Genomic DNA, 22,083 nt, shown 5'->3' with positions numbered 1-22,083 from the left:
ACGAACCAGTACATGTAATAAATCCCGTAAAAGTTGAAGATTCCTAAGTAGAGATGATAAAACATGATACACTATCGCGGAGGCGCCATTATTTTTGATTCGCGGATTTATGGGAGGAAGCGGGCGTGAAATATCGCGTATGAATCGGACCCCTCTATAGATGTTGTAAAGTAGGTCTGTTATACGGATAGTCTGAGAGTTAGACAATCAATCGGATATATAAAATAAAAAAAAAGTCATTTACTGTCGCAAAACACAGTAACAAAATAAAACAAACAAGAAAAAGAAAAAAGACACAATAAGCACATAAGTCCAATAGGGTTGTTGACGTTTAATTATAACTAAATGAACACACATGATATACATGAACATACATGATATACATAAAGTTACACAGAAACTGAGCGAACTACTGATACAATCTACACTACACTGATACAATCTGCATGATTGACAAGATAGGTCTGCCTGATTGAGACAAATTTATTCTTAAACCAATGTGAAAAAGAACAAAAAGTTTTTGAGCAGCAACCATGTAAAAAAAGACGCAGCATAGGAATACCCATTACCAAGCTGTAATCGTCACGTTCTGATTTAAATAAACCTATGAGGTACACTATTTGAATACTGCGTACATCAAAAGATTGGTGTTACCTTTAAGCCGAAAACATACCATATAGAAAACATATTACTAAACATTGCTGAAACTGAATAAATTTACATACATACATAATATACATCATAGGTACATAGATACACCGAACCCCTTTTTATATATATTATTTCAGGAGATAATGTGTTTTGTTATAATTTTTATTTTTATTTTTGTTTCATTAGATTTTATTATATAATTAAGAGTTTTTGTTAAAATAAGAGAGCAGTACCTCTTAACACAGGTAATATATAGTTTACTTAAAAAGAGGTACTAAATACTATAATGTTATCTGTAATTTACTCTTGATTGAATAAAATAATTTTTAATTTTTTTTTTTTTTTTTTAACCTAGGTAATATGTTTACGAAGAAGGACAAAAAAGGTAATCATAGGACTCATAATCATTTACTTAACATTTTTAACAAAACTTTACGACAGATATCTTATTTCTAAAAATATAATTTGATAACGTTCTCTTCCCTGGCTCTTGGCCTAGTCATGATAAAATATCGTTCGACTTACGTTTCGGTAATAAAGTTTATGGCCTTCAAAACGGGTTTTATACTCGTAACGCGGCTCAATTGTTTCTGATAGGTAGGTATAAAAACACCAATTGATTGCGTTAGACCCTTTTGCCAAACTAATTAGGCATGTAGGCTATATTTATCACTATCGGTCTAATTAATTAATCATAATGGTCGTTATAATTTCCGAACTATGCACCCCCGAGAACCTAGAAAACGAATTACATGACTTTTTTTACGAATTTCCGTTTTGGAATCCCAAATGGTAATCATTTTTGTAATCCGCACCTTAATTACGTAGAAAACGATGTCCATGATGAATTGTACTACATTCTGACATGTTAGATTAAAAAATGTCATAATTTTTGGAATCCGCACCTATGAGAACAGTACAGTAGGTACTGTAATAAGATTTCTCTATGTAAATTTAAATAAAAATCGAACACTGACCAGCTAGCCCGCTAAATAGAGCTAATCCAAGCCGTCAACACGCTTAATCAGTTGCGGGTTCACGCGCCATTTTGCTCCGCCATTTTGGTTTCAGCCGAGCCGCAAAATGGCTGACTCGTGTTAACAAATTGTTAGCTCTAGGGCTGCTAAATTAACCTATGTACGAAATGTCTATGTTTTTAATTCGGAGTGATTTGTTTTAATTGTGTGTAATTATTTTATTTACATGTGATGTTAATATAGCATAGCTACAGCCTGGCTTTTGAGATGTGTAGATGATTGAGATGAGCTTTAAGTTAACATAAATTTAAGCTTCATAATCATCATAAATCATAAAAGGCGCCATAAGTAAGTGTTCATATCACATTGCACATTGTTACTTATTTATATAAAATATAGCGCTTCGCCATTGACAAAATCCAAATAGGCTCACCGAAGTGCCAACCCTATATCAAAACAAAATACTAGAAACGTTTACAAATTTAATTAATATGGTTTGGACATTAATGACGCCCGGAATAGTTGTAATAATTCGAGATTTGTCCGATTAGTGGACCGCAATTTGCGATTTCGATATTAAATTTGAAGCAATTATTGTGTAATTTAAGGTTAACATAGATTGTAAAATCTGTGCCTGTCTGATAACAAAATATTTACACTGGGCATAAATTATTAAAACGTAAAGTGAGTCTTTGGGGTTCTGGAATGTCATTACCGAACTATGAATGTCACTAGTAATGTCATTCCAAGGGATAGTGTCTAGCAATAGAAAATGCTTCTGATATCGTGTTGAATATCAACGTATGTAGCGTGTTTTAGAATATACTTCAATAAAACAGGATTTCTGCAAAGAACCCCCGTTTGTTCCACAGATCTCTGAATAATAATGGGAGCAATAAATCAGTTTCGTGCGGAAATATTAATATTACTTAGGTAATCTAAAATTCTGTAAAGTAGGAACTTCCATTAAGGTCCACCGTAATGGGCTTTTTTGAGAAGGTGCGTTTTATGTCGCACTTTTGGGTTACGGAACTTTGGATAAAATAAGTAAAATAACGTGACAAGTGGTAATAGTAGGTGTAGGTAGATTTATGAATAGTATGGATTTGTACTAGAAGTACTGGGAGAATTTGCAGTACCTAACAACGTTTGACAATCTAGTTACCACAAGACATTATGATATTATGGTCATCATCTATATTAAACCATAGAGAAATATAGTAAGACAAGAGTGCTTACTACACACATCAGTTAGACTATTAATTTCAGTGTCTACATCTAGCATCGAGTAGCGGAACTATCAGTACTGCTACTTGACAATAGATGTAGCAGTACTGATAGTTCCGCTACTCGATACTAGATGCTAATAGTCTTTTTGGTACTAAAACTTATGTATGGAGTGAGCAATCTATGTATTTTTTTCTCTATGATTAAACTAACGTAATGTAATGTAACTAAGGATTTAGGCGTTCCAAAAGCTATATTGACAGGAAAAGGCGACTGCGCGTATGCACGGGCCTTAAGGTAATTCTTACCTGTTGTTTAAGGACCTGCGCCAGATCCCCGCGCGGCGGCGCAAGCGCACCCAGCTCCGTCTCCTTGCGGATCACCCACTCGGTCAGCTCGCGCAGAGACAGCAGTAACGCGGACCAGTGCTCAGCGTTGCTCTCCAGCCGGTTCCTGTGGACAATATGGCGTAGTTAGAAATCATCTTTTTTATCACAGTATTAGGTACAAAAATGAAATTAATTAAAAATCACTCATAAATATGTCTATTAACTCATTGAAATATTTTTTTATTCTTAAATCATTGTTTTCGCTTCTCATTGGTACAAGTAAACTGTCTCCAACGTTGTTAATCTTCCTCCATCTTAAAAACTTTGTAAAAAAGCAAACTTCTATTACAGAGCGCGGCTTTTTAAGTACTTATGCAGAAGTGATGTGTAGGTCGAAAAAAATATCTTAAAATAAAATCAATTAATATTATAATGTTTCATTATAAAATAATATAAATCCTATTCAACAAATAAATAAGTTTCAAATGCAAAATCCGACTTGAACGTAACCAAATTGTATTCAGCGGAGTGAATAATCACGAGGAATTCTAACTCGCTAAACTCTAAACAAAACAATAGGACGCAATATTAACAACTTGCACAGGCAAAGTTGCCTGGAGCAGTCGCTACTCCAAAAGGCAAACTTGGAAAGTCGGAATTTGGTTCTTTATTTAAGTAGGTATACATTTATTTTTATTGATCATGAATGTCAAATGATTTGAATAGGAAAAGATACGAGTATGTGCTTTAGAATACAAGCACGATAGAAATGTGTGAGTATTTACTAGTTATTTCACAACAAAGTATTGATCTGGAACTTATCTACTTAATGTAACAGGCTAATTAACTCCACGCTTAATGCTTAATGTAAAAGTGTCGATAATATTGGGAGTTCATAACGTGTTTTAAAATATATTGGCTCTAGCCACACGAAAAACATGGCTTCTCGCACGACTACGGCATGTAACTAATATAACACAATTCCAAACAGGCTAGTTGAAATCCAAGTGGGATATGTGAACCAAAATTTCCGTTCACAATTCCGAAAGGCTGAAATCCAACGTCTGCATGCCGAACTCCCCAATTCCGAAGTCTACATGATTTACGTTTCCACGAACGCTATGAGGGCGAATAGTTCAAAGTCTGGCATCGATGCGTGTTTGATTAAAATATCGATGTCTAGGCAATTTATACCATTTTCACATACACCTTATAATATGGTCCATATTACATTTAGGTAAAAATTGTGCAAGTTGCGAAAAGTTTCCAAAAAGTTGAAAAAGTTCTCGGAAATTTCAGAAAAACAAAAGAAACTTTCATTTTGGAAATAGATAGAAATATCCTAGAATGTGCTACGAAACTTTATACATATAAGTACAGCAAAGACCGAAAATATGAGGTACCTATAGGTTAAAGCGAAGTTTTCCTAAATGGCAGACTTTCCTCCGGCTGAGTAAGGAGTTCTCTGCAGGCGTTCAGTCGCCTTCGTCTAAGCTGTGATTTCATAGGGGTGGGCAACTTCTATTTAATGTAATTAGTTACATTAAATAGAAGAATTAGTTACATTAAGTAAATTGCAAAAAATAATTAGAAAAAGATCTCCCATTTACTATAAAGATAAGTATGCCAGGTGACCCCGAAACTTTGAGAGAGGTACCTATGATTGCAGCTAAATATGCATTGTAAATCGGAAAGACAAACCATTGAATGATTAAACTTGAAAGTGTGAAGTGTGAAATGACCATTACGATGTTTATTCAGTAAGTAAAAGTTAAAAAGAACATAATACAAATACAAGGTAGGTTTCGATACGAGAGACATGCAAAGATGTCGAATTCTTTTATTCACGAATCCGTGTCACCGTAAATACTATCAGTGCCCGTCAATGGGCCGCGGTCCCGTGGTATGTTAATTAATTATTTGCAAACAGTTTCATTGCATTGTTGATTGCAGCGAATTAGCGGCGTTAATCGAATGCGAAGCCAGCGAGCCGTGAAGCATTGTGAGTATAAGTGCTTTATTTAATTTTAAAAGATTAAAAGGCTGTGAAATTTTATTGAAATTTAAAAATTAATCAACAATAACCTACTAGGTACGTCAGAAACACTAAAATACTTGTCATAAATTTTATGAATAAATAATTTAACGAAGTTTAAACTTGTTCTGAAATTTACAACAGAACTTAGTTTTGTTTTTGACAATCGTTGCCTGCAGGTTGTTTTTTAGTTTCAAAAGTTTTTACTAAAAGCGATGTAATAGTTATCTATTGTTCTGACATTTTTAACAGTAGGTATTAATTTTTAGTGGGTTGCTTTAATTATAAATGTTAATTATAAATTATAATTGTTTTTTTTTCATCGTCATTTGATGATCATAATAAAGCATTCATGTAAATTGGCATAGATTAACAATAAATGATGTAATTGTGATAATAGATCGAGCGCAGTTGTGATAATAGATCGAGCGCAGTTGTGATAATAGATCGAGCGCAGCGCCGGGCCGTGCTCGTTGACATCACCATCCCACATGATGAGAATCTCGTGAAAGCCGAGAAGGACAAGTCCAGTAAGTACCTAGACTTGGCTCACGAGATAACCGCCATGTGGGATGTTGATTCGACGATCATTGTCCCGATAGTCGTTTCAGTGAACGGTCTAATAGCGAAGAGTCTCGACCAACATCTTGAGAGACTCTCGCTAGGTGGTTGGATCAAGGGTCAGATACAGAAGGCGGTGATCTTGGACACGGCGCGGATAGTCCGCCGGTTCCTCTCTCTGCGGCCCTGACCACCGGTAACTTGGACCCTGCCCCGCTGCTGGCGGCACCCTAGGTTAGGTTTTTTATAATGTGTTTATATCTTTTTTTTTTATTGTTTTGTAAGTGTTTTTATATTTTACTTTTATATTCATATTATAAAAACCCTAACTTAAGAGAAAAGATAAATAAAGAGATAATAATGATGTAATGCTGTTGTGACGTAAATAAATCCAAATCTATACAAACACCATGAAATTATTTAGTCATTTCAAGTTCATAATTTTAATTATTCAAGATGTGTCCCATCACTACGTCTCCATATCTCAAATGCTACATTTGGCGGCAATTGCACAGACTTTTACACTCCTTTGCCTTAATTCAAGCCCCACATAACTTTCAGCTTTAATTTGATATGCACAAAGTCTCATTTCAAATGATGACTTCAAACTTTTTAACCACGATATTCGCTGCAGTTTGCGAGGATCTTAACGTTATTGAAATAAGAGATGTTTTCCAATGGTTTTTAGGATTGTTCGAGGGTAGGTTTGGATAGGTCCCGTAGGTTAAAGTAATGAAGATGAAATGTCATTTCGGTATAAATTAAGCCAAGTTGGAATTGCGGTGAGATTCAAAAGTTTGAGATAAAAATTAGTCTGCTCATGAATTAAATTAAAATGCGGGTAGATTATAATTTGTCTTACGACGGATTACAAGGGGGATTATTCATAAGCTCGTCATTATCGTATGTTAACGACTTTTGCATAATTGTAGGGTGGTCAGAAGACGAAAATGGCCGATGTTTTGGATTTAATAGCAAAAGTACATTGAATTCTTGAATTTTATGTAGTGCAGAAGCGGGTTCTGGATTTTAATAAGTAATCGTAATTATTTAATATGAGTTCACGCGAGATGTATTAAAGTATAATAGGTACCTATATTAACATCGAATGTGTTTTTTATTTATTTATTTGACATTTAGATTTTATTCTAGAAACATTCTAGACTAGTATTTTTTATACAATTTTTTTTCATGTTTGACGATCCTTTTGTGAAATTCTTAAATTTGTTTTAAATTTGATTTGTATAATAATCCAATATTCTTATGGAATAATAACATCAATAAATTGCTCTGATAATTAGCTTAAGATAATTTATAAGTATGTTACGATTCATAAGTGCTCGTTGCTAGGCCTACATGACTAAAGTATATTTTGACTTGATTTGACTTGAATCATTTCTGCCAAAATTATACAATGTGTACAAAATTAAACAAAATACAAACAAAATTGTAGTATACTTTTGACGGGTAGTCTGATCCGCTACATTTGATGCTGAATGTGCCTTCAATCACAATACAGTAACAGCCTCCACTCCCACTAAAGTGATTTAACTGGGACTAGCTAACTCAATATGCTGCGAGAGAGCAATTTACACCGCAGAATCATATTTCTATATAAAATGTACGCTTATAAATTGTACAGTCTTTTAGCCTTTTAAAAAGTTTAATATTGCCGCGAATCAAATTAGGAATATAATAATTTGAGTTATCAATTTTTATAACTAAAACAACCGCCCCAACTTCGCCTTAAACTATTTTCTTATTATAAAAATTATATTAAAACTTTTGCCAAATCGTAAATGTTGAACACATCCATGAATCCCATGACACAAATTACTTATAGCGGAATTATGACTTAATGTACTGAAGGCGAAGTGATGTACTAAAGGCGAATTTAGAAATTATAGCGGAATTATGATTTAATGTACTAAAGGCGAAGTGATGAATACCAACGTATTTTTGCCAACCTATACTTTCAATGAACTGCAACATTGACAACGAGGTTCGCTAATTAAACACATAGTAAATACATTCGCCGACGGTCAACCCAACTTTGTCTCAAACTCTACGAACAAAACCGCATGCAGAGGTTCCCAACTCACCTGCGCTGCGGTCGCAGTACAGAGGGCCGTGTGCGGTGTCCTCGTGGTTTGGGATTAAATAAAACTGTTCTACTGTACCTTAATTAGAGATTTAGGTATGAAAAAAATAAAGGCCTGTACACACCAGCTAATTTAACTTTGCTCATCCTGCCACTGACCTTAACCTAAAGTCACTATACATATCCCAAACTAGAGGTAAACACAACAAAAATTGCTTAAATACATACTAAGGCGAGAACATAATAATCGGAACAGAACAGATCGCTAACATCATTAACTGGTTAAAAAAAAACAAAATTACAAAAATAATTTGATTTGTTCCCTAGTTGTATAATTATCTGGGTTTAAGTTGATAATAAATTATCAATTAGACTTCGCTAGCCAATAAACTTAGTTCGAACTCTTAATAGACTAGGCTACTAGCCCGCCTCTGCCCGTAAAAGCACTATAAAGCGATTCGTCGCTTGTTTTATTCGCGATGGAATCACTAAGCATTTTACGGGCCCACGCATGCAGATCGCTTTTTATTGGAAAACGAGGCCACAGTGGCAGTGGAAAAATGCTTAACAAAGAGAGAAAGAGAGATGGGTGGGGAGAGAGAGAGAGAGAGAGAGATGCAAGCTTAACATAATGCGCTAAGAGTTCGGTTGTATCGCACATTCTAAGCATTTTTATGGCTGGATATGGTGATTGTGGCGCAGGATCGCAGACTGCCCAACATGTAGTACAGGATTGCCCTTTCAAAGCCTACCCTGGAACTCCAAGACGAGTTCTCGTGGCTGAGAACCTTGGACATGAATTTGTGACATACCGGATGTACCTATTTTTGATTTATTTATTTTTTGCCTATTCTGTTTTTTCTTTTGACCACTGTGAGCCTAGTTACTCAGATATAGCAACATAGCAATGCATTTTTAAATATATCAGGGTCTTAAGGGGTGTTCGTTATTCATTCTAATTGAATAGAATTTATTATTTCATGATATGGTTAGGTTATGTTTGATTTTTTCATGATGTGGCCAACCGATTATTACATGAAACGATTGCCACATCACAAAATGATCAATTTTAGGAACTGGCCACGGCCATTAAAAATTCACATTCTCTGTGTTTAGTCTCCCGTTCTATAGCCCTACCCAAACATCTCTATCTTCAATCGGAACGAAATAAAACGCTCTTTATGACCACCGCCTTATCGCCCGCGAACACATCTGCACTACTCGCAAACATTTATTGCGCATCACTTGTAAAGTGGGCCATAAAACGGTATACGCGAGAAGAGTCGTTTTTGATGCGCCTTTAAAGGGTTCCCAAGTGTCAGATACTTAGAACGTGGTCTTTATCGAATATAAATAAACTAGGGGCTATGAGAACTGTACCCAAAAATATATAAAAAAAAATCCAAAATATAAATAGACAAAAAATGCTAAAAACTTCACGAGAATCAGTCGAGAAAATCTGAACAGACGGATAACTGGCGGGACAAACATAAGAAAGCATTTTTTGCCCATAAATGGAGAAGTTCGCTCTCACGGCTCTTGAATATATCTATATTATGAAACTATCTTACATAATTCAACATAAATAGTCCCACCGTATCATAGATACTAATTCGTATCCTGAATAAAAATCGAATCCAATGTAATATTCAGCATAAATTAAAACAAATACACAAGTTTTATCAACTAGTTATAAATAAATATGCCTTTGCAAATACGAGTACACCACAAATGATAATATAGCATCTGAAAAATGCGAAAAACTTGGTACGGTCAAAGACAACTATTCAAGCATGATTTCAATTATAATTTCTTTTAGCGCTTGGGAAGGAATTTATACTTCTTACATTTGGATTATTTTTATTTTAAAACTTTTATTTTAGTTCATATTAGGTAGGTACCTACTCAAAATCGTTGGTGCTTTTGATCAAAATAATAAAATGTCCCAAATTGTCGTTTTTCTGCAGACAGTCACTTATTTCCATTCTTAATTCGATTTTTTATTGACTATTAGCTAATAAAAATAGGGTGTTTATTTAATAACCTACAATTTTTGTACGACGTGAATGTGAGCAACTTTTATTAGGTATAGTTCGGGAAACAACAAAATGTTTTGTAATTCTTATGCAAACATTTCCAGTGCATTTGCTTTGTGAATATCAGCATAGTTGAGCAATAAATGGAGGTTGAAGTAAGTTCTCCAACGGCACGTAAGTATGCAGGACAAAGGCATAGTGGCACAGGAATGCGGGGTCGCGGGTTTGGTTGTCGGGTCAGCTTTGATACTTGTGGTTTTTCACTTTTGCTACGTAACATGAATATAGGTAAGTTAAGCTATGATTTAACATCATAAACACTTTTTTTTATTTTAGTACTTACCCAACACAAAAATTACCCATTTTCTATTCCATTCCTTCAATCGTTTTTCAATAACCAATAACAAAGTTGTTTACTACCAACAAAACAAAAATTGCAGGATTAATTGCTCGAAAAATAAGGGTGACTTGACAGAACGGTTGCCTGTGCAAACAGGGCCCTATGTAGTTATGATAAGGTTCAATTTGTAGTAGATTAGGGCAAATGATTTATGATATATCGTTAAGTTGGAGTGATTAATTCACTTTTCCGGTTGGTGTAATGCATCAGCTGAAGCGATTTTACGTTTCACAGCGATAAAACTACGGGTAAGTGTGGTTAGCCTTTACATTAGGGCATGCATGTTTACATATTGATTAGTATTTATTGCGAGTTCGTACTAGCTATTTGTGTTTAATAGTGGCAAATGTATAAACTATAATCAACGTGTATTCAAGCACACTTATAATCTCGCAGTCATACTTATCCATTATACCTTACTGAGAAGAGACCTCCCAATCAGACAATGCGACCGTAACTCTGTCTGTCTGTCTATTACGCCTAAGCTGCTTAACCAATTTAGATAAAGTTTGGTACCTACCTATGGAGATCGCAGGCACAGCTAAAAGTAAAGCTATCAGTATTTCCATATCATAAAAGCATTTTTAATCATTCATTTCCGTTTTCGCTTCCTGCTTGGACCACAACATCAAAAACGGTCGGAACATCAAGAACGACCGTTCGACGAAAATTAAATTTTGCCGATTATTTATTGAGCTATCAATCGGCAACATCTGTCATAGAGTTATACGGTTTGTTGATTAAATATAAGTACTTTATCACATCATTTATAATAATATTTATATAGTACATAATATATGAACAACGAACTAGAATAACGATAGAAGTTTGACTAGAGCAAGCAAGGGAATTGTACCGCGAGCGACTCAACTGTACTGCGCGTACGTATTATTAGGTCAAAATAATGTAATACTGCGCTAACGCGAAATATTTCAGTAATATGTCTCAGAAAAATATCAATCTTATACACAAGTTACACAACTTTGATAACTTTAGTTACCCGTGAAGAAGATGCATGTAACTGCGTCGAAATATCGGGAGCTCGAAAACGATACAAAAGGTAATCACGGTTCATATTACTTCATATCCCGGTTGATATAAGTCTAATCAATCTATTAGTCCATTTTTCAAAGTCTAAAACAGTAACTGTAGCACAATATACGCTTATAACTGCAAACCTCAAAACCTTGACACTCTTTTTCTAAACCCCAACTGTAGCTTCGCGATAACACCTCAACAGAATACAACAAGAATTTAATTCCTTATATGATTAATTTCGTACCTAAGAGATCATAAAATGATAAGGAGACAGGCATTGACATATCGCAGATTTAAAAGTCCTAAAAGAGAAATTTTATTATGATTTTACTGCTGTTTGACGACTTTTATGTTCGGACTTTGATATGTGTTCGCTGTATATAATATGGATATAAAGCTATTTTATTCCGAGCTATAAAACTGATAAAAGCAGCAATATTTTCAAGAGATATCGCGTAACTCTTTTTGTGAAGTATTTAATAGAGAATAGAGATATAGGTAAAGCACTGACTTAATATAAAAGAAATAGACACACAAAGCGGAACAAAAACGTCAACAAATGTGGAGCAGAATGACATTTCGCACCATTTGCATTGATGATAAAAACGCTTACGTAAATTTTGAGTCAAGATAAATGTTTCGTACAGAAAAGAGTTTAATGTCGTAAGCATTAAGTGTCAAATTTGCAAACATAAGTACCAACACTGTTAAAAAACTTAGTCCGATGGCACTAAACGTAACGTGTTTACGTCAAACAAGTCAAACGAGAATAATGAACGAATGGAGTCACTTTGGTACACTTTAATAGGTATTACTGTACAGAAAAACCAATTGAAGTAATAAATAAAACAAATTTAATTTAATCGGGAGCTCAAATAAAATTAATTCGTGGTTCAAATTAAAATAATAATAATAATTAAGTAAGTACCTATACGACTTTAAATACTAATTTCCTTGAAATAAATTCAACTTATTAAATAAAATAACTGTGTATTTTAGATCTATATTTACTCATCGCACGGGTGCACGGGGACATTTAGGTACTGATTGGATTTTTTTTATGAAGTCCATACTTTATAAAATCTTGTGGTTGTCACTGTGTTCAGACAGGTTTAGCATTTACAGTTAGTCGATATAAGCCCTTATTGGTGGATATGTCGGAAACAGGGAAATGGGCCGAACACACAAGTGCAGTTTTGCCTTGTTTAAAACTGCATCACCCCTATCTCTTGCTATAATTAAATAGCAGTCCACTTTGCACGTCGCATAGGTTTTCTTGGAAATCTTGAATATAAACATAATATTATTCCTTACGAATTCCATATAAAAATATAAAAAAATATTGACCTCACATCGACTCATTAGATTTTTGTTCCTTGACATCCCTTCTTTGGTACTAACAAATTAATTTATTCAAAACCATAAAATTACCACCAGATTACATAAATTATGTAGTGCTATCCAAAGAACTAACCGACAGAAATACATTCCATCATTTTTCCTTGTTTTATCATTGTTATTTTTACATATTCTAACGGCACATTTCGTAATTGTTGACAACTTCACATTTGAGCGTTCCAAACAAGACTAAACGAAAAAGTAACGCGTGATCTGTTTTAACGTTACTTTTGTGGGGCCATTTTTTGCGGCTGATTGGGTATCCAGTTCTTTATTCTATATTAATGAGGTAAAGTCAAAGTATTTAATCTCCTACTCATTTTGACAATCACTGTGACAATAGTATGAGGTCTCTAACGACTTTCATATTGATTGTCACTATGACAAGATACGAAATAGGTCGGAAATTAAATTTTTTGACTGTAACTACAGTCAGCAATATAAATGTAAGATTGCCAAAAGAAGTTGCATATGTGTAGGTACCTACATTCTTACTCCTTTAGCAATAAAGGTATGTTCAGATACTTTTACCTATCTACCAGTTTAGCAATTTCAAATAACTACTTGCAACGAGGGCACTTGATCATGGACATTATTTAAATATTGTGAAACCGTAGTAATATGTCGTAATATCTGTAACTTTTTCTTGAAGATTTTACTATATAAAAATACAACACTAGTATCTGCATAAAAAAGCCAAGCTATCTAATACTATAATTGTAACCAGTAGATTAACTCCAAGTTAAATCTAATTTTCAATTATACCTACATGTAGGCGAAGTCAGTGGCATAGATATAATTAAACAGTGTCCATACAATCAGTGTACCAATCAAGACATCACGCGTGGCTACAATGGCTACATACTGGACAGGCTAAGGAATGGGGATGGACTCGTTTCGGCGAGCCTTTAGCCGAATTTGAGTAGACAGAAATAGGTAAATATGTTTTATATATTACAGAAAAAGAGACTAATAATTGCATGACCATTATATTAATAAATTCCATTAATTAATTAGTAAAATTAATAAAAAAAAATTGTATAAAAAAATAAAAATATTTGTAATGTAAAAAAAATATTTAATTTGGGCGAGGTTGGGCACCAACGGTGAAGTTAGGCCCAAGATACACTTGTAAGTTTTACTTACGTAAGTCCCGGACACAGCTAACCTTTTATGAATATCGTTATCTCTTTCTAACAAAGAACTTTGTCCCTACTTACTACTACTCAGGCCTTCTCTATGGTAGATACTTTTGCCAATCTTTAGTTTCAATGAACTACAACATTGATAACGGGGTTTTCCTATTACTAGCCTTTAAACTCGCTATGCAGGTACCTAAATTAGAATCTTAACGTAACTTTTGACCCTCTTTTTGATTTTTTTTCCTAACCAGAATCATTAGAACAGGCGATCGTAAAGGGGGCCCACTGATGATCAGTCCGCCGGACGATATCGACCAGTCAGTTAAGCCGGGTTCACATTTATCTGTCGTGTTGTGTTGTGATGCTCTCTGTCGTGATGGCATACTGTTCACATCTATATGACGTGTTATGACGCATTTTTTATCAGTTCCGTCTTGGCTCTCGGAGAGTTCACACTCCTCGTCCATACTTGATGCGGCTCTGACGCGTCACAACAACACTGGCGCGTGCACACTAGTCTGATGCGCTGTGTCGTGTCGCTGCACCGCCCCCCGCACCTCACCCGTCCTGACGCGGACCGGGATCGCTTGTGATGCGACACAACACAAGCCGTCACAACACACGGCATCAGAGAAATGTGAACGCAACCATATTAAATGTATGAAACCGATACCGTTCTGATGCATCACAACACAACACGACAGACAAATGTGAACCCGGCTTTAAACGCAAAAGGTGACAGCTCCAAACAACTCATAGGCCGATATCGTCCGGCGGACTGATCATAAATGGGCCCCTTTATAGGGAGTTGAACTCACCACTTCGACATTTTTTAGGGTTCCGTACCCAAAGGATAAAAACGGGACCCTATTACTAAGACACCGCTGTCCGTCCGTCCGTCTGTCACCAGGCTGTATCTCACGAACCGTGATAGCTAGACAGTTGAAATTTTCACAGATGATGTATTTCTGTTGCCGCTATAACAACAAATACTAAAAACAGAATAAAATAAAGATTTAAGTGGGGCTCCCATACAACAAACGTGATTTTTGACCGAAGTTAAGCAACGTCGGGCGGGGTCAGTACTTGGATGGGTGACCGTTTTTTGCTTGTTTTGCTCTATTTTTTGTTGATGGTACGGAACCCTCCGTGCGCGAGTGTGACTCGCACTTGGCCGGTTTTTTACGCTTTAAATGGTTGGTTAGAGAGAGAGAGAATCAAGTTTCGGCGACCACAGCCCAACACTATCGCCATGCAGCTTGGCATTGCGTTAACGCGGCGTTATCGCTTGATCGAATCACGTATGCTAATGGACATGGAGCCGATTAAAGGCATGTGGAGGACAGATTAATATCGTAGTTGAAGTACTTTATTCTATTAGATGTCTTTGCTGCCTATTCTTCTTTTAGTAAGGGGAGTGTATAGAGAAGCTAACATAAAAAAAAACATATATTTTAAATATATGTTGGAACATACCAAACAAACATCGACTGCTAAAACTGTTTAAAGCCTTTTGATTAAATAATCATATACGCACATAATCCTACCATAAAAAATTTGAAATATTTCCGCATTAGCTTCTTTGCGACTTTATTTGCGTATGATGATGATGATTATCAAAAGCTACATGTGCTTTAAATTATCTCCATGCCAAATTTCGTCTAAATCGGCTCAGCGGTTTAAGAAATGAAGTGAAGATAACAGAATACCTTCGTATTTATAATATTAGCAGGGATTTTGAATTAATTTTCGCAGTAGGTATATGTATTCTGACCCTCTCTTCCCTACAGAAGCTTTATTCCTATTATCATAGTATTTAAGACAGCGTCCATTATACCTCACAAAAGGGAAGGCTGCTCAGGATTCCCCGGCGCGGCGCTAGAATGCACGCTTTACACTTTGTATTTATTTAAGCTATTCGAGGGAAACTGTAAGTAATTTGATATTTTGTTGGAGGAATAAAATATTTTGCTGTATTATAATGTTTTAAGAGAATAATAGTTACACGTAACTTCATGTTCAATAGTTTGCATACGATGTTGTATTTTTTTTTCTAGAAAATAGTTACAATCAACGAAGATTTTTTACGAAATAAAAAATACTAGTCTGTTCGTTTGTTCATCTGCATACCTTTCACGATGATGCATACCTTACATCTACATCGGTTTTAATACAGTTTAAGCGTTAAGAGGTCTTTGACAGACAGATAAAGTTACTTTCGCATTTTATTTGTAGAGAACGAACAGAAAACAATATACTTATTTTATTAAGTATTGTAAATTTTGCAATACTTAACAAAATATTTAGTAGTCATAGTACCAAGTTTACCTTTACTACACTCGTAGGATACCGAAAGAAATTGCCTACTAATCCACCATTCTCCTTATTTCAATCACGAAACAACATTACTTACCTCTCAAAATTCATAATCATCCTAGTTACAAATTTCAACCCCCCCCCCCCTTCCTCCGTATCAGACGAGACAATTTGCCCTAGCCCTCGGCTACCAATTACGAGCAAATGCTTTGAAGTTGCCGGTCAATTGGTAATAATTTCTAAAATTACGCTCTAATACGGTTATGACAATTTTCTGCACATCTCGCAGGGAGACGGTTTACTTTAGAGATGGCGAGGTAATTGCGAATGGTTTTATTTAATTTTAAGGTGAAAGTAAAACTGTTAAAGCATAATTATTATAAAATTGATATATTCTGGGACGTTCTAACAAGTATGTACGTAAGCGCTAAAGTGACGGGCATAGTGACAGGCGATAAAAATGGAACCACATGTTGCGCCCGCTGTAGTTATTAAATATAAGATTATAGTAGCAACACTGCTCAGTTGATATTGCATATTATTTCCAATAATTTAGAAATTGCCGTCTTTAGCTCAGTTATCTATAGATCCAGAGTGCAGTTAGCCGCGTAAACTGCATGTAGACGCCGGTTCGAATCCGGCCTCCGACACTGGAGGGCTTGGTCACTTTTTCTTTAGTATGTACTTATATGACCTCTATTTTATTTTTTAAATTAAGATCGTACTGTTGCCATAACATAATTTAAAATAGAGCTAAGGAAGTATAAAACTGTAAAAGCATTCTTAGCAACGTTCGGTCTTAAACATCAGAATTCCCAATATTGAGTGCCTCGTATTTTGAACACGTTCAAATCCGTGTAAAGGTTGCCAGTAAATTTTTCGTGTAATTGCGTCACAGGAAATGTTGCCAGTCGTAAATAAAATATAATGGCCGTACAGACGCCATAGAACTAAAGTAGCATATCTTTTCAGCGTATTGAGCGAGAAAATTAAATTTTCGTGGGAAATTTTCTCTTGAACGTTAGGTTTCGGAAAATCTAGAATGCGCCGTTTATCTTTATTGCGTAAAAACAATATTGAGGGTTAATTGGGTGTAACACAGAAATAAATCATTTATTTTTTTATCACAAAATTTGTAAGAAATACATATTGAAATTATTTTGAAACATTTACGTGAGTAATTGAATACAGATGTAGGTACTGCATAATGGTTTTCCTTCGTATTTTTACGGAAACGTACGAACGTGTCTCGCTTTTCAGTCAGTCTCGGTACAAAAAGTACTGAGGTTGATTGAAGTAGCATTACAAATACGAACGTTTCCGATAAAATATGAAGGAAATAGTTATTTTTCACTACACCAACTAGAAGAAAATATTAACTGTAAGATATCAAACAAAATCAAATCCCAATTAATGTTATTAAATATTTAACATTCAAAATCATCATTTAAAAGTCAATTCTACCAGCAAACATAAGAAAATCACTCCAAATTTGCATTTGATTATGTACTTTGCCTCACATCACATGTGAATAAAATGCAACTTTGCTATCAGTTTTTTAACAATCAAGAGAGCCTTTACCAGTTGGTGTGGTGAAAACAATTATGCACTACATCTATAGATAAAACTCTGCAGGCTATTAGCTAAAAGCGCCCTTACAATACAATACAACCTAACTATTAAATGCACCGTATTTCGTCTCAAAATACTACGCCAATTGTGAAGCGCGCCGTTGTCCAAGCTAATAAGGTTTGCGGCGAGGATCCTAATCTGCAGTTTATGCAGAGATTTCCTTCCTAATTGCCACTTTATCATTACGAAGTAGCTTGCCTTGTGTTTATTGATAATAGTAAAGGCTCTGTGAGGTTTATTATCTTATTAGGAAGGAGTTTGAGCAAATTTGTGATACCTGTGACTAGGAATTGTGACCTCTTTACACAAATAGACTAAGCCCCCACAGTAAGCTCAAGAAGAATTGTGTTGTGGAAAAGATACCATACTAGAATAAGTGGGAAAATTTCGCTTTTTGCGCCAAAGCCCATAGAAAATTTCCGGCAACTTCCAACCCCTTTGGTGTTGCGGGTGTCCATGGGCGACGGTAATTGCTTACCATCAGGCGATTCGTCTGCTCGTTTGCCTCCTATTTAAAACAAACTAACACCATGACACTAACAAACCATAAAATTAATTTATATAATATAAGCTAAGCTATCTTATAATAATTGTAAATATTGTACGATGTACAATTAATACAAATAAATATATTCTTTTCTATTCTATTTATGACAGACTTATATTGACCGGGATATTATTACCTTGTGTATTGTTTTCGAGCTCCCGATTTTTTTCTAGTGAAACTAACCGTGGATCATTTAAAACTGTTACCATGATAGGTATCTGTTTACACCAAATCTCCACACTCCAAATGCTCGACTTATCAGTCCGTTGCCGCCATTACGGCAATTATTCGTAGCCGGCGGCAAACCGTAATCCACTTATCCGGCTGTAACCGGTTAACCGGACGGGACTGTCCGCCATGTGGTCACATTGTGATTTTTATTGATTTTAAATGTGACTGTTTGTGAGATTGCTGAAATACCTAATGTGTAAGAATAGTACGTTGCCTTTATGTTTTGGATAAAATAATTGTGTTCATGTTTTGTATAAATAATTTCCTGATTGCCAAGGTTTTAGGTTTTTTTAGATTTCGATTTCAGGGTCCTCTTAACAAAATATATGAAAATGTGGGATTCTCACCTCCTGGTTTTTTGAAAGAGGGGGCAGAGCCTACCCACTAAACCCACACCGGCGTTTCCCGCATGTCAATATGTGTGCCATTTTGGGACGTCATGGGATCAGGCACCAGCGCCAAAGGGGAAGGTCAGAAACGCTTAAACCCTCCCCCCAGTGCAGTCGTATTAGATCGTGCAATGTGGGCCCTCTACCCACTAGTCCTACTGCGATCTCCTTCTAGATTCCCCTACGAGTTCAAAAAAATAGATTCTAGGTTTTTTTGTTTTGCTTCAGGGGTAAGTAAAAGTACTAACCTAATAGTCATAATTTTAGCCTTGAGATCGTGCCATCTCTGGTTCCTCTCATCTAGTCGCCGCTGCAGTATGTCGGCATCTGCCTGCGAGGACAAGCCTCGTCATCCTGTAGGTTTGGAGTTCTGTAGCTACTGACCTGATAGCCATACTCTTGGCCTTGAGATGGTGCCATCGCTGGTTCATCTCATCCAGCCGCCGCTGCAGCATGACGGCGTCCTCCTGCGAGAACAGGGAGCCTTGTGTTCCTGTAGGTATGGAGTACTGAAGCTACTGACCTGATAGCTATACTCTTGGCCTTGAGATGGTGCCATCGCTGGTTCATCTCATCCAGCCGGCGCTGCAGCATGATGGCGTCCACCTGCGAGAACAGGGTGTCTTGTCATCCTGTAGGTATGGAGTACTGAAGCTACTGACCTGATAGCCATACTCTTGGCCTTGAGATGGTGCCATCGCTGGTTCATCTCGTCCAGCCGCCGCTGCAGCATGATGGCGTCCACCTGCGAAAACAGGGTGCCTTGTCATCCTGTAGGTATGGAGTACTGAAACTACTGACCTGATAGCCATACTCTTGGCCTTGAGATGGTGCCATCGCTGGTTTATGTCATCCAGCCGCCGCTGCAGCATGATGGCGTCCACCTGCGAAAACAGGGTGCCTTGTCATCCTGTAGGTATGGAGTACTGAAACTACTGACCTGATAGCCATACTCTTGGCCTTGAGATGGTGCCATCGCTGGTTCATCTCGTCCAGCCGCCGCTGCAGCATGACGGCGTCCTCCTGCGAGGATAGGGAGCCGAGCAGCCGCCGGCCGGTGCCGGTGAGCGACGCGTACACATCGCGGTGGGTCTCGATCTCCGATTGGAGGTCCTGGGGGCAATAGAGAACATGTTATAGTATAATGTCAACTGGTACAAACATATCGTTTCTAAGTTTTTGTATTTAAGACGTAATATTGCATACAGTAATTCTGATTGTGATTGTTTAATCTTAAACAGGATAAAGATAAGATATGAATATGACACATTACAATTATTTATATGAAAACTTGAAAAGGAGGCTGTATCAGCAGGCCTTGGCTGGGTGGAGCTGGAGACCGCGCTGGATCGCGTAGAATGGAAATCCCTTTTGAGAGTCCTATGTCCCTGATGAGGGACAACATGATATGAAAAATTTATAGCATGATGTTTTAAAATTTCGAATCTCATCGCATCATTCATGTTTAAAATCGGCATGTTTCGATTTGTTACGAGAGTCCTTGAAATAATCACCACCTACATCATATTTACGTGAAAGCCGGATGAAAATATATTTTAAAATCTGGGCAGATTTTTATTTTTTTGACGTATTTTTGGTCAGATTTCGACGATATCATTTTATGTTTTGTTGATCGTATTCAAACGAAACAATGACTTGAAAACCAACGGTTATCAAAGTCAAAATCGGCACAAACGTAGCTCGCAGAGTATAAGAAAAATATTAACTAAGTATATAAAACTACTGCCTCTCAACCGTAATCTTGGAGAGGCATGTCACGATCATGACATTTCCATTCATGAGAAATTTCAATTCATCTGCTCCGAAAACTTGTAAAAGCCGAAATAACTCAGTCCACAATAATAGTTGTCGGCATTTTGTTTGCGCCATAAGTGCGCTATTCGTTTTGGCGGACAGCCGGGAGAGACTGTGAGGGAAAAACGAGCGTTTATGACACGACGGTTATTCTGACGTATAGGTAGTAGTACGTATAGAGTCTGTGCGGAAAGAGAAGAGTCGTGGAATGTATTGGGCCCCATACATTGCACGACTCTTCTCTTTCCGCACAGACTCTACCTTATATAGTCAGAACACGCTAACATTGCATGGCATTAATAATGAGAAAGCGCGGCGATTCATCATGAATGTGATATTCCATGAAGTTATAGCGTTTATAATGACACCCGTTCACTTCGTTCTGTTCAAATCGGTGCAAACTTAGCTTCGGACGGAATCTATTTTCTTAAAAAACGGTACTTTTATTGCCGATTACACCATAACATAACATAAATAGGTTCAGGCGGAGTATGTCACTTTCTTAGGACGTCACATTCTGAGTTCGTCACTTTCTGACTTTGTCACTTTCTGAGATCGTCACATTCTGAGTTCGTCACTTTCTGACTTTGTCACTTTCTGAGATCGTCACATTCTGAGTTCGTCACTTTCTGACTTTGTCACTTTCTGAGATCGTCACATTCTGAGTACGACACTTTCTGAGTTCGTCACTTTCTGAGTTCGTCACTTTTTTAGCATAGGTACGATTTAACAGTATAATATACCTGCACGAAAGATGTATACTGCCAGCAACCAGATTAGCTGTTCGACATACGGTCGCTTTTATATCCTACATACCAATACCAATCTCTGTTTGCCTTACGCCTGACTGGTAGAGAATTCCATTTGGCAAAAGGTCCTATGTTTCGTACAATAAAGTGAAAATAGAGAAATAAATAATAATAATAAAACAATCTAATTATGTTTCAATCAGAGTATTTAATTCAGAATACTTAGAAACTACAAGCACCAAAACATTTAGCCACAGATTAGCTAGAGAAGGTATCACGGCAAGCTCGCTGACACCAGTGGAAGGTCATTCCCACATATTTACATTTAAACGGACTGCCGCTCCTTTCGTGACAACATATTCTTCAGCATACCGCGTCTTCTGTCATGTCTCCATAAACTCAAACGTCTTTTTTTCTGATGATAGTGTAAATTTTGGATACCTATCCGCGTATAAAATCAGCATTGCAGTTTTGTTTCAGACAATATTTCTTCTCATGTCATCTGTGGA

The 22,083-nt window shown here is 36.3% G+C and overlaps 1 protein-coding gene across 1 annotated transcript in view; it reads right to left on the bottom strand.

The window, feature by feature from the left end:
* The window catches only part of LOC134652110 (dystrophin-like), a 115,808-nt gene extending 96,297 nt beyond the window's left edge, over positions 1–19,511 (bottom strand). Inside the window, exons 1-2 of the mRNA XM_063507310.1 lie at positions 19,395–19,511; positions 3,164–3,308 (exon numbers count right to left, since the gene is read on the bottom strand). Coding sequence (XP_063363380.1) covers positions 3,164–3,308; positions 19,395–19,465 — 216 coding nt within the window. The 5' untranslated portion in view covers positions 19,466–19,511. The remainder of the gene's footprint in view (positions 1–3,163; positions 3,309–19,394) is intronic.
* Between the last annotated feature and the right edge of the window lie 2,572 nt (positions 19,512–22,083).

The sequence above is a fragment of the Cydia amplana genome, chromosome 1, assembly GCF_948474715.1.
Source record: "Cydia amplana chromosome 1, ilCydAmpl1.1, whole genome shotgun sequence".
Classification (NCBI taxonomy): domain Eukaryota; kingdom Metazoa; phylum Arthropoda; class Insecta; order Lepidoptera; family Tortricidae; genus Cydia; species Cydia amplana.
Note: the sequence above shows the minus strand (reverse complement) of the source record. Positions and strands in the feature narration are given on the sequence as shown.